We start from the raw sequence: 14,394 nt of genomic DNA, 5'->3' as shown, positions 1-14,394 counted from the left end.
GTAAACTGATTATAAAGTTTATTTGGAAAAATAGTCAAGAAATTCCTGAGAAAGAAAAGCAACAAAGGAAGTTTTGCCCTGTCAGCATATTAAAACATATAATTTATGAAGTGTAGTACTGACATGTGAATAGAAAGGCAGACCAAGAGGAAAAAATAGAAAATCCAGAAATTCATTTAAATGCATGTGGAAATTTAGTTTATGACGAAGACATCATGGCAAACCAGTGAGGGGGAGAAATGGACTCTTTAATAACTGACTTGAGAGCCATACAGAGAATGATAAAATTGTATTATTTCCTCACACCATACATCTGGACAAAGTACAAATGACTCAGAGATTTAAATGTAAAAAATGAAACCATATAAATACTAAAAAACAAACAAACAAACAAACCATGAGCCACTTGCTCTAAAATCTAGGAATTAGGAAACCTTTCCCAATGATGACTCAAAATCCAGAAGCAATAAGAGAATGACTGATAAATTTAACAACATAAAAACATAAGCAAGGTGAAAACATAAATGAGAAACCAGAAAAATGTTTACAACTTAAAAAACAAATAAAAGATTACTATCTTTTATTCACAAAAAATGAAGAACTTCAAAAATAGAGAAGTAAAAGACGAACCACTTTATAGGAAAAATGAGCAAAGGATTATGGACAATTCAGAGAATACGTACAAATAGTCCTTAAATATATGAGAAAATGGTCAATCGAACTCATAATAAAAGGAATGCAAATTAAACTGTACCAAGATTATATTCATCACTCATCAGATTGATAATCATCTAAGTTTGTTGACATGCACCGTTGGCAATGCCATGGGGAATCAGGCTCTTGTATATTGTCAATGGGTATACACAATGTTTCAATGGCTATGGAGGAGAATTTGGCAATATCTAACAAATTGCATATGCATTTATGCTTTGACTCAGCAATACCGCTTCTAGGAATGTGTTTATCCCAAAGATACACTAGTAAAAATAGGAAAGATATATACATGAGCTTTTTGTTACATCTCCATTTACAACAGTGAAAGATAGAAAATAACCTAAATCCATCAGTAGGAGTCTAGTTAAATAAACCATGGAAGATCCACATAATGGAATAGTATGTAACTATAAAAAATGAGAAATCTATAGACTGCTATGGAATGGTCTTGCCAATGGAGAAAAGTGTGTATAACATCTCCACTAACTATTTAAAAAAAGAGGAAATGCAAATATATTTTCATAGTTACTTACACATATATAAACAGAGACACATGTGTATATGTACATATATATGTTTAATGGAACTATAGACAAGCAAACCAAAGTTATTTTAGGGGGTAAGAACAGGGGAGTAGAGACAGAGACATGCATAAATATGCTTCATTTTGCATATTTGACTTTGGAACCATGTAAATGTTTTATATCATTATAAAACAAAATTAAATTTTAAAAAATAAGCTCTAAAAATTTGAAAACAAATGAAACAAATAAACCTAGCTGTGTATCAAGTTCATGAACTAACTATACATAGATGGATTCTTTCAAGGGACTTAAAAACACAGAACCATAAACAATAAATAAATAAACAAACTCATAAACCATGTTCAATAACCACATTGCTAGAAATAATACTGGCACTGTATTTTCAAACTATATAGATGGGTAGAGCAAATAGTATTGTGTTAATGTCATTAGGAACTAAGGTTTTCAACAAATGAAAAAGAGATGGAAACTTTTTTAATCAAAGAAGATGTATTGCCAAATATGAATTGGAAATTTCAATGAACTCATGATTATTTTCTCTTAAAGAAACAAAAAGTATATCCTAGCCCTGTACACTGAAAAGACCAGCCTTGGTGAGCATACCAGACCCAAACTGTGGACTTTCAATGTGCATAGTAAGAAGTTCTCATTAAAATGAGTCAGCGATCCTTGGAGAAATGACTGATTTCAAGACAGAGGCAAGAAATGTACAAAAGGAGCCAGGAGCATCTTGTCATAAACAGATGTAAGAAGTTACTAAAGACTATAATGAGATTGTGCCAGTGGGACCCCAGAGCCAACCAGAAGCAACTCTCACTGGTTAAAGTTGAACAATTAAAGCAGCAAAAGTAATGACAACCACAAAGGATTAAAACATATTAAGTATGCTAAAATCCTGTGTTCATAATGATACTAGGGAGAAAGAAAATATTTTTGGTCATCTTCAGAAAATGTTAGGAAACCAACTCATTATTCTAAAAATTGACAAATAAACCGAGACTCAATTATTTATCCTGGTTCTTCTGAAGAAGTTGCATCTCAGGATAACCAAATATTGATGAGAAGTCTATCTTTGATCAAGTATTTCAGGTACAAATAAAATAAGGAAGAAACCAAGGAATATCCATATCTTGCAACCTCTAGTCAATGAGATAGTGTGTGCCTCTTGACAAAGAACACACCACTATAACTCAAACCTACATCAAACCCATAGCTCTACTGCTAGTTTATAAGAAATATGAGAGACAAGAGAGCATGCTAAATAACACCACAGCATCATGATCAGCTAAACCCAGAATGCAGAAACTCTACAGAACAAACAACCTACTCCAGCAAATAAATTGCAAGGAAAAAAGAAGGAAGGGCAAGAAGAGAAAGGAAGGTTGAAAGCGACTAAAGATGACTGTTAACAGGTGTTGGGAGTTCCTTTTGGGGATGATGAAAATGTTCTATAATAGACTGGTCATGGCCACACAACTCTGTGAATACAATAAAAACCATTTAATTGTACACTTTAAATGGATGAACTGTGTGGCAAGTGGATTACAGTTCAATTAGTATATATAGCTAGATTGAGATTGAGAAATGAGAGAGAAAGAAAAGAGACATATGAACTGTAGACCCTAGTCTGATTCTGATACAAATAAGCTTTTAAAAAAAATCATGAGGATTGTGGATTATTGGATTAGTTATGCTATTACGGAATTGTGGCGTCTTTTTTTAGGTGTGATAATGCCATTAATGATTTTTTTCATTCCTTATATTTTAATGATAGAAATTAAAATATTTATCAATGAAATAGTATCTGAGATTTGCCTCAAAATAATCTAACTGAGGGCTGCAGGAGGCTGTAGATGAAGCAAGATTGGCATAGACTGGTAATTGTTGAAGCTAATTTATGGGTGCAGGAGTCTCACTAGACTATTCTGTAGTACTTTTGAATAAAGAATTGCATCAGGAAGATTTTTAGAGAAAGAGTCCTTAGGCCCCACCCTTGGGAATTCTGGTTACTACAACATCAGAGGGGAGCAGGCAGACCCCATCTGTATCTTCAGACCTCAGTGATTTTCCAGAATGTAGACCAAGAGTTTTAATCCAGCTCTGGGTACTATCAGTTAACATTGCATAGTACAGCCTTCTTAACAGAATTCCATTAGGGATAACTCAATAGCCATACAGCTGAGCCTTGGTTAAAAGAAAAAATCCTTCCCCAGGATGCCTGGCTGGCCCAGTCAGTAAAGTGTCTACTCTTGATTTTGGCTCAAGTCAAGATCTCAGCATTCAGGAGTTCAAACCCTGTGTCAGGCTTGCCTACCTTATACACTTACTAAAACCACTGATCTAGGTACTAAGAGAAATTAGGTAATTGCCTGCAGCAAATTGGGCTAGGCATATGAATATTAATAAAGTTAGAAGTAATTAAATAAAAACCATATATAACAAGCCCACTGCTAATAGTATATTCAGTGGTGAAAACAATGAAAAGCTGAAAGCTCTTGCTCTAAGATCAAGAACAAGGAACTCTTACCACTGTTATTCAGCATAGTAGGGGAAGTCCTAGCCAAAGCAAGTAAGGGAGAAAAAGAACGAAATAAAAAGGCAACCTATGCAGTGGGAAAAAATATTTGCAAATTATATCTGATAAGGGGTTAATATCCAAAATATTTTTTTAAAAACTCACACAACTCAATAGCAACAAAACAATCTGATTTTTTAAAAGGGTAGAGGAACTGAATAGACATTCTTCCAGAGAAAAACCTACAAATAGCCAACTGATGCATGAAAAAGTTCTCAACATCAATAATGATCAGGAAAATGCAAATCAAAAACACAGTGAGCTATCACCTCACTGTTAGAATGTTATCAGAAAGACAGGAGACAACAAGTGTTGGCAAGGATACGGAGAAAAGGGAACCCTGTGCACCACTGGTGGAAACGTGAATTGGTACAACCACTATAAACAACAGTTTAGAGGTTCTTCAAAAAATTAATAATAGTACTGTCCAGCAATCTCACTTCTGGTTATTTATCCAAAGGAAATGAAACCATTATCTTGAAGACATATCTACACCCCCATGTTCATTGCAGCATTATTTATAATAGCCCAGATATGGGAACAACATGTCATCATTGGATGAATGAACAAAGAAGATGTGGTATGTGTGATGTGAAAAATACATTATTCAGCCATGAAGAAGGAAATCCTGCCATTTATGACAATGTAGATGAACCCTGAGGGCGTTATGCTAAGTGAAACAAGCCAGACAAAGAAAGACAAATACTACATCGTATCACTTATTTGGAAAATCTTTAAAAGAATAAAATAAAGTCAAACTCATAGAAACAGAGAGAAGAAAAGCGATTGCTGTGGGCTGGTTGGGTAAAGACAGGTCAGTACAAAGTTTAAGCTATGAGCTGAATAAGGCCTGAGGATCTAAAGTAAAACATGAAGACTGTAGTTGATAACACTGTATTGGATAATTGAAATTAGCTAAGAGAATAAAACTTAAATATTCTCACCCCAGCAAAAAAAGATAAAAATACCTAACATGATGGATGTGTTCATTAACTAGATGGGAAGAGTCCTTTCACAATGTATACATATATCAAATAACCATGATAAATACTTAAAAATTTTTATAATTGTGCTCAGTTATTCCTCAGAAAAGCTGAAATTAAAAAAAAAAAAAAAAAATGGAATGACTCCCACCACTGGTACCATCATCATAGAAGTTTGGCTTTGAGACCATGAGAAAAACTAGTTACACTCCAGCTAGCTAATGGATTTTCTTTCTCAAATCTTGCTGGCAAGGTTTTATTTTATTTTATTTTTTTTTAATGTTTTTTATTTATTTCTAGGAGAGAGAGAGAGAGAGACAGCGTGAGCAGGGGAGGGTCAGAGAGAGAGGGAGTCACAGACTGAAACAGGCTCCAGGCTCTGAGCTGGCAGTCAGCACAGAGCCCGACGCGGGGCTCGAACCCACGAACCGCGAGATCGTGACCTAAGCGAAAGTCGGACGCTTAACCGACTAAGCCACCCAGGCGCCCCGTTGGCAAGGTTTTAAAGCCCACTGGGTTCACGTAGGTGGATGTAGACAGTGTCTTCTCCTCCTTTTACATTTCAATATTAAGGTAAACATGTGAAAAGGGCTTTAAAACTCTGAAGTGTCATGTATGTGCCGGTCATGAGAAGTTCCTATTCCTGAGGTCCGAGACAAAATATCTTTTCCTGAATTCCTTCTGTCTTCCAAAGCCAACTCCCCTAAGACCTGGATGGTCAAATTAGGAGCAAAAAAAAGTAGAAAAGCAGAGGCTTAGGGGACCCCATTAACAAGGGAAGATGCTGCCCAGGGGATCCGGGTCAACCAGATGTAACAAACATGATGCTCACAAAGGCTGGCCGGTGCATGTGTGTGCAACCCTCTGAGCGATCAACTTGCCTGTCCATCCCCTGTCGCCCACCCCAAAGAGCAGGCCAGAAACCAGGCGAGGCCTACAGGTTTCCCTGTGTCCCCTATGCCCTCTTCCTAGACCTATCATTTCACTGTATGGTAACGACACCTGCTTTGTCTGCTTCACAGTGACTCCGAACAGGTGGTGGACATGGCCTTCCTGGGCACCCGGGCCGGCCTCCTCAGAAGCAGCTTATTTGTGGGCTCTGAGAAGGTCTCCGACAAGTGAGTCCCGCTGGAGAGGGAGAGGGATCCCTGATGGGTGTTCCTGTGGCATGTGGACAGGCAGACTCTTGGAGCCCCACAGTGCAAGGAGGGTGGAAAGGTTGTGGTTTGCAGATTGGGAGGGTCAGAAAAATAACTCTTCCACCAGGCTTAGAATCATCCTGAAGGTGTCCCCAAGAAAGGAGGGACAGTGGCCCAGTCAGGGAAGAGAGTGGCTGAGACACTAAAGTTGGAAGGGTTAATCACTTCCACAAAAGGAAACCTAGAAGCTGTTTTTCTCCCAGGGACCAGTCTCTATGTGACAAGCTAAATTATTTGGTCATGTCCCCTCTTTTGTTAACAACTTACATATCCCCTAAGCCAGCAACTCTCAACTGGGGGTATTTTTCCCCTATCCCCACCCCAAGGACATTTGGCAATGTCTGCAGACATGTTTGGTTGTCACAGCTAAGGGATGGGGGCTTGCTACTGGCATCTAGTGGGCAGAGGCCAGGGATGCTGTGAAACATCCTCACAACAATTATTTGGCCTAAAATGTCAATAGTGCTGAGGCTAAGAGACCATGCTCCCAGCAAAGCCTGCATTTTGGGAGACCAGCTTGCCAGGGTGTCCTCCCCACTGCAGTAAAGGGAGGATGGGAGCCAGAAAAGGGTGCTGGGTGCAGGTGGGAGAGCAGAACCACCTGCCGCTCTGCAAACCACCAGACTCAAATAGGCAGAGGCCACCAGGCACTTGGAGGAGAACAGTGAGGAGGCACCTCACAGTCTCCCGCCCACTCACTGCTCCTCTCACTGAATCCAAGCACACTCGGCCCCGGAGAGCCATCTTTGAGCTTCTTCCAGGACTCTGACAGATCCATGCTTGCTCATAAGCTGAGGCTTTCTCGGAAGACAAATCAAGTGGCTTTTCCTCACCCCACTTGCCCTCACTCCCAGAGAGGTGAACAGAGGAGAGTGCTGTCTTGCTAACCCTTTCCGCAGCCCTGTTAGAGACATAGCAAATGGCTCAATGGACCCAATCTGGCGGGTAAACTGTAGATTCACTCTAAGGCCTTGAGCAGTGTGGGGAACTGGCCTCCCCACACTCACTACCCCTCCTGTTCTCTACCACTGGTACTTCCATTCCCTTACACTTCCACCCCCACACAGAAAATGACACCCATGTCATTGTCTGGCCAAAGTTGGACAGGGTGAACCACACCTGGCAGTATGAAGGGGATAAAAGCATCCTTGGTATTTCCCTGCATCCTCTCTGAAAGGTTTCCATGAATGGAAGAGAGAAATCTCAATACAGAGAGACCCTCCTGGCTTATAGTCACAGCCACCACAAATAGCCGCATGGACACCATGCAACTCCAGAGGGCTCCCTTCACCTAGACCATGACATGCCTGGCAGCTCAGGAATTGTACAGGTCAGCTTCTTTTGAATATGTAAGCCAAGTGCTCTTAAAATCAAACTTCAATTATCTACCTTGTGGGTTATCCACAGTGTCTTTTTTAATCCACAAACCAGCTTCTCCCTGCCTCCCACTCTGCTTCTGGACCAGCACTCCCTTCTGCTGGCTGCTGTGTTCAGGGAATGCAAAACCATAATTAGCAAGGTAAAGCTGTTCAAAAAAAAAAAGATAACTCATAATGTGTTCTAAACCCTAGAGGCAATGACTTTTGAAGTAACCATTTGGGGAGAATTTGTGCAGAATTTGTGCAGTGATAGAATTGACTACAGTTTCCCCATTCAGACATGCCAATTAACCAGACAAAAAGAAATTACACTATATCCGAAAGAAATAAACCCCACAGGCAAAGGAGTTTTCATTTTTTTTTAAAGGTGTTCTTTCACAATACAGGCTCTATAGCTTCTTCTAGCTACTAATGTGTCATCATGTACAACAGTATTTGATTCTGGAAAGGGCAGGAATTGCTGAGGAACATTGTATGGGGTAAAACTAGTTTAGGGGCTAATATTTTCTGTCTGTCTGAAATTCTACCAAAGTAGAGATGAATCTCTCTTCTTGGCCCAGCCAAGATGACCTCGTGTAAAAAGAGAGAAGGATGAACATGTTCTCGGATTTAAGGGGAGGTACCAAATCTTTCTCCTTGCAGAAGGTTCCTGACTCCTGAGGATGAAGCCAGCATATTCACCATGGACCACTTCCCTCTGTGGTACCGCCAGGCTGCTGAGCATCCTGCGGGCAGCTTTGTCTTCAATCTGAGGTCAGCAGAGGCCCCAGGTAATCTGCACCTCTGTGTCCTGGGGCTGAGCTGGGACCAGAGCAAGCTTCCTATGGGTGCTTTCGGTGGGAAACAGGAGCCTACATGGGACAGAATGTCCATACTTCAAGGTCCCCTTCCAACCCTCCCTCATGACACGTTAGCAACTTGGAAAAGCTCATTCATGCCTTATCACACAATTGGTCTCTACCCTGAATATATGACAGATCATTTTATCCCCTAGCTAGCAGCCAGAGTTAGCCCTTAAAAATCCAGCATGGCACAAAGGAAGAGATTTGACCCAAAAGTCAAGAAGAGCTGGATTCTAGCCCAAAGTCCAAATAGGTAGATATTAGTAGAGTTGATCTTTAAGATCCTTCTATTTCTAAACATCTTTGAAAATTTCTTAAACCTCCCAGATGAAAGTAACAGGTCTTATTCCATCTATTCCATCAGACAACTTCTGTACTTACCAAGTTCACTGCCCCATCACACCTCTTCCCAGAGAAAGCAGCCTGGTCTCTACTCCCTTGGGGTCTCCACTCCCTTGGAGTCTCCTAGGAAAGGCAACATTGGGCCCCCCGTCTGCTCCTCAAGAACTCCCAGTAATAATTGGGCACCTCCTGGCTGGCAGGCCACTGGGGGCTCACGGAGTAGGAAGTAGGGCAGCCAAGATTGGTCCCATGGACCAATTTGGTATCCAAATCCCTATAAGTCCAAAGCCCAGGAAGGGTTTCACAGCTCCAGGCACTGGGCCAACTCTCAACCCCCAGAACCCACGCTGGAAAATAGCGCAAATAAAGAAAAGTTAAGTGACTTTAACAGAGCACCTATAAAATTGCAAAATGTTTACAAGAGAGAAGGGATCTGGAGGGTGCAAGGCTTCACCTTAATGTACACTCAAAGACTCTATGGCTCAGAGAGGTTGAGGGACTCATCCAGGAGTTCAAGAGTCTGCAGCAGAGCAAGCTCTCCACCAGATCACCTTGGGGGAAACTGACCCTAGCACAGTGGAGCAAGAGAGCCTATAAATATCCATGTCCAGGTCAGAGTGCAAAGAGATACAGAAAGGAAGGGGAGAGGGAGAGGAGAGGAAGGGAGAGAAGGAGGAGTGGGAAGAGGGAGGAAGAGAAAGAGATGGGGGAGGGGGAAGTGGAGGAGGTGCAGGAGAGGAGGAAAAGGAGGGGAAGACAGGAGAGGATGAGAAACAGAGGGAGGGGGAAGGAGAGAAGGAGGAGAAGGAAGGGAGGAGGGAGAAGGAGAGAACTCAGCTGGGACTCCACCTGGAATGGAGATGCCCTTCCACCAAAATCCCCCAGCCATCACTTCCACCAAAACCATCCTCCATCTTCCTGACAGAGAAATGCCCTGAGCTAAAGGCTGGGGAGACCTAGGAGGTCCCCCTCTATGTCCTCTTGACTCCTTCACTTTGTGCCTAAGCCCCCCTCTCCATCCTATGCCTGTTCCCCTCCCCCCCCACCACTGAATGCAACACTAATAGGTTTTACAAAATGTTCTAGAGCATATAAACTTCTTTAATCTCCACAACACTGTAAGTGTTGTTATTCTCTTCTTCCACAAGAAAAATTTGAGGCTCAGAGAGGTTCTGTGACTTGCCCAGGATCACACAGCTAGGGAGCCACAGAGCCAGGCTTAACCCAAGTTCTGCCCACCTTAAGTGCAAGCCAGGAGCCGTTAGAGGAAGTGAGTGCTGTTATTCACAGTGAAAGCCTACAGGAGAGGCTCACAAAGCCAAAGTAATGGTCCCCTCCCCACATTGCCCCCCAGAGCCAGAAAGAGGCAGCTCTTTCTTCCTGTCACCTTCTATAGCAGGATCAAGGGCTCCCCAAGGAGGGGCTCCCGCAGGGTCCTGGGGAAGTTCTCTGGAGTGAAGCCCTGGCCCCCCACCCCCAGCCCATGATGATGGCTCCCTCCTACCTGTGTTGTCACTGGGCCCATGCCTGAAGGCTGCTGGGGTTGCTTTTTGTGGCGGAGAGGTAGGAGGGCGGTGGGTGGGGAACTAAGCCACAAGGAGAAGGGAGGGAAGCTGGCAACCCAGAAGGGGGGACGGTTGAGTAGGGAGGCAGGAGCTTGCTCTCTTTTCACACCCTCACTTGCTGCTTTAGCTCCTGCCTATGCTTAGAGACACGTGGACACCTCTGCACACTCCCATTCTCCCCCAAGGAAGAAGACAACAACAGCTTCCTTGTAATGGGGGGTGGGTACCCCGAGGAGGCGGAGGAGTCACCTCCAGGGTGAGTGGAGGCTTCACTCTGCCTCTCCAGGCTGACTCTGCTGCCCTTTGCCTGGGGCCTGGTGGGCTGAGTTCTGCCCACACAGAGACGTCTTTTGCAACCAGTGCCTGAGAAATCTGCCAGCACAGAGCAGAGCCTCACTAATGCCCAGGTGCCTCAGGCCTATCACTCTTTTTTCTAGACATTTCTAGAGGCAAGATGAGGAAGCTGACTTCTGTGTTTATTGTCATTTTATCATGGCAAATTCCTCAAATCAAGGACAATGCTACATATTGTAAGTTTATAGTATCAAAGTAATTTTGGATTTCTGTGGGATATTTGATTATAGCGAGGTGTGACGAATGAGCTTAGCAAAAGAGATATGAGGAAAGTGGCTAATTTAAGTTTCGCCACAGCAGACGATTTCCGCACAAGCTTCTCATGACCTATTTGTTTCAAGCAACATTTGATATATAAAGACATTCTAACAAGATATCACCTGATAAAATTTTTCCCTTTCTTGGAATTTTCAGTAATGGAACTTGGCTAGACAAAAATGCTTTGAAAAGCAAAGCCATGTCCCTGGACTGATGAAAATTTAAAAGCCCAAGGTCATATAGTAGCCCATACCACCTCGGAGCCAGAAAGCTCTGTTTTAATGTAGACCTGAATTTTGCACCTATGGTGGCCCGATTCTCTCAGAAAAAGTGTGGAGAGCAGCTCAAGGCAAGCCCCTTGCCCTTCAAGAGTCCAGCAGAGTGTCCCAGAAGCACACCAACAATCTGTAAAGCAAGTGAAAGACATGGTTTGATAATCACCACCAATGACCAGGATTTATGGAGTGTCTCAGAGGTGCCAGGCAATAGTCTGTGTCTGGTGCACCCTACCATCTGGCCTCCAGAGGGGCTGGCTGTCAGTGTCACCCTGACTCATGTGACTGATGAAGGACAACCCAGGATCGGCCACCACCGAGTCCTGGAACACAGCCTGTCCTTCTGCTAGAAAGAATCATTTGACACAAGGCAAGTCTTCTGGGTGGAGCATGTCCTGAGAGGGACACAGCAGTGTCTCTGAGCTCAAGTAAGGCAACAGCCAACAGACAGTTGCTGCCCTGAGGGAGAGCAAACTCATAGTGTCCTCATGATGAGGACAACACTGCATTGTCTGGGCGGCTAGGGGCCATGGTGTATTTATCTGGCAGGTTCAGATCTGCACAGGAGGGTGGCAGTGCCCGACACTTGGCAGGCACTCCGCAAAGACCAGTGGTCGATGGTAACAGAGCCATCATGGCAACAGCTTCCCCAAACACTGCCCTCCTCGCCCTGACTTATTCAAGGAATGCCCTCACCTGGCATTTATATTGTCTTCTCAGCCTACCCAACCACTACCCAACCACAGACTTTTCCCCAGGTACTGAGAACTTGACTTAGCAATTTTTGTTTCCCCAGAAAGTCCAGGCCAGACAATGGTAGTAACAGCAAGCACCGCTGTGGCCGTGACGGTGGACAAGAAGACAGCTATTGCTGCAGGTAAGAGCTGCCCTTTGCGCCGCCGTGGTTGGGGAGCTGTGAGTCAATGTCAAGAATAAGGCACACGGTAATAACAGAAGGACCCTGCCTTTAGTCTGCAAGGGACACAGCCCTCAGGCCATAAGTTTTCCTATGTGAAATGTGGGACTGGAGGAGAAAGGAGTCCTCCCAAGCCATTTTGTTATAAACCCATAAAACCTTAGATCCAAAAGAATTTAGTAAAGTAAAATGAAGCTCACATAGGTTGAGATCTGCTCCAATTTCCACAGGACAGAGACTGGAACCCAGACCTCTTCACCACCTCTCTGTGTGCCACTTCTCACTTCTACCACCTTGGGCCTAGCATCCTCCTGTGGGGAGAGCTGGGCTTGTGACTCAGACCCTAAAGTAAGAACCTGGAACTCATGCTTAATATGTGCCAGGCACCTGGGAAGTTGCTCCCCAGGTGCATCTCATTCAGCCCTCAGTGTGATCGTATTAAGCCAATACTTTTGGCTCCGTTTTACAGAGTAAAAAAAAAAAAACTGAGACATAGAAAAATTATTTGCCCAAAGTCATACAGCTAATAATTAATGAAGCTAGAATTTGAACTCAGGCTGCCTCTCTTTAAGCCCCAGCTTCCTACCCCATGTTGCCCTTTGCCTCAAATGTGATGAGAGCACCCAATGAACCTCCCACACTGCCCTGACGTGGTAGTTTCTTAGTATCTAAAAGAGTCCTTTGCATGGGTGCCTCCTTACCTGAGTGCCATCAGGCCTGTGTGGTGAAGCCCTCAACCCTCAATATAAATCCTTGCTTCAGTTTCCGTCTCAGAGCCAACTGTGTTCTGCAAGGGTGTGCAATCCAGTGGGCACTCAAACATCAGCCATCATGGGTCCTGTCCTGCCTCTCCACGGGTCTGGAGTCATGTGAAAGGGCTCCAGCAGCTAGACCAGACAGGGGCAGGCAGGGGTGGGTGCACCTTGTCCCTCAAGACTGGATTCAGGGCACAGGAGGTGGGAGGAGCCGGCCGGGGTCTGGCAGAGATTGCCCAAGGCTATCTTCCTGCCTGAGGAAACATTGGCACCGCTGGTGGCCCTCCCACTACAGCATTTGGAAGGGACCATCTCAGCCACCTTTTTAAACTCAGGCCACAGTACGCTAACTCCAAACCCATTTATAGGCCAAAATTGGACGTGAACTTGCTTCCCTAAAGACTGTTCTGTGGTCCCAGCTGAAATCTGTGCCTGTCCTCCTCCCTCTGTGATGTGGACCTTCTAGTTCCTGCTAGACTTGAGAGTCTAGGAACCAGAGGGGACAGGGGTCAGGCTGCTGGCTGGGTTCTCCTGCACTCTCCAATCATTTGATATCATTTTTTAAGTCTGAGCTGAATCAGAGCCTCCAGGGGTTGCCATAGAAACCGTGTCCTGGTGCCTCCGGTTTAACTCACTGCAGACAATGGCTCTGACACTCTGGGGTGCATGGACGTGATAGGAAAAGAATGAAGTGCTAGAGACCTTATACTTCAACTTTTTGGGAAGGGTTTTCTTTTGCAATTTTCCCTCCCTGGCAAATGGCTCATCCTCCCTGATACTGGGGCCAGAGGAGGCTGATAGTTGAAAGCAGGGTCGGCAGCTTGTTTTCAGTCCTGACAGTTTCATCCCTTGGAAACCAGTGACACCGTGTGCTTGTGAGCTCCAGGACTGAGTGAGCATGGTGGCTGCCAGGTGGGCTGCATGTGTGATTTTGTGCACTGAGCAAAGGGAGAAGGTAGGAGACAGGTACTTGGATCAGCTACAGGGACCAGCTACGTGCCAGATGTATGCATAATGCCATGGGTTCACACGGAAGGGCAGATGAATGAAGAGGGATCATTTTGATCTCTAAGCAGGCGACTTATCAACTATTTATGCAGAAGTTCTAGGGAATCTCTTTGACCAGGATCCAGTTTCAATTTCCCAGGCCCTCCAGACCTCCTTGGGGAATATCGCCTAGCATAACGATGGTGGCACCATAAACTGCAAGTGTGTTTCTCTAGCACGTGTCCTGTAGTACACATGTGTCCCTGTCCAGAGGCCTTTAGCAGCAAGCCTGCTTTCTGGAGCTGCATGAGGGCTCCTCCACTCCCTCTGCCTATGTGCAAATGGGCCTAGCCGTCAGACCCGTGTGTGCACACGCACAGCAGTGATGTGCACGACACACCTGTGCATTCTCCAGACCTGTGCCAGGCTAGTGAGGGACCTTGGCCTCTGCTTCTGCATCAGGGCTTGGGGAAGACTGTCTCTCAGGTCTGCTATACCTGTTAGGGCTTCAGGAGGGCAGCACCCCACAGTTGTCACCACCTCTGAAAGGCAAACCGCCCAGCTCTGTGGGAGTCCAGCTGAGTGCCAGGAAGGGGACCTGGATAGCTCACTTCTCCCTAGGGCTTGCTCCTGGCTTGCTGGGATATCATCCAAAGAAAAGCTCCTAGAAAGGAGAAAATTCTTTCTTGGTTTCTGATGACTAAT

At 44.4% G+C, this 14,394-nt stretch overlaps 1 protein-coding gene across 1 annotated transcript in view; it reads left to right on the top strand.

Moving 5' to 3' along the window:
- The window catches only part of CACNA2D4 (calcium voltage-gated channel auxiliary subunit alpha2delta 4), a 117,370-nt gene that overhangs the window by 54,882 nt on the left and 48,094 nt on the right, over positions 1-14,394 (top strand). Inside the window, exons 24-26 of the mRNA XM_077759004.1 lie at positions 5,840-5,935; positions 8,038-8,165; positions 11,828-11,908. Of these exons, the coding sequence (XP_077615130.1) occupies positions 5,840-5,935; positions 8,038-8,165; positions 11,828-11,908 (305 nt within the window). The remainder of the gene's footprint in view (positions 1-5,839; positions 5,936-8,037; positions 8,166-11,827; positions 11,909-14,394) is intronic.

This window comes from Crocuta crocuta, unplaced genomic scaffold (assembly GCF_008692635.1).
Source record: "Crocuta crocuta isolate KB4526 unplaced genomic scaffold, BGI_CrCroc_1.0 scaffold72, whole genome shotgun sequence".
In the NCBI taxonomy this organism is placed as follows: domain Eukaryota; kingdom Metazoa; phylum Chordata; class Mammalia; order Carnivora; family Hyaenidae; genus Crocuta; species Crocuta crocuta.
Note: the sequence above shows the minus strand (reverse complement) of the source record. Positions and strands in the feature narration are given on the sequence as shown.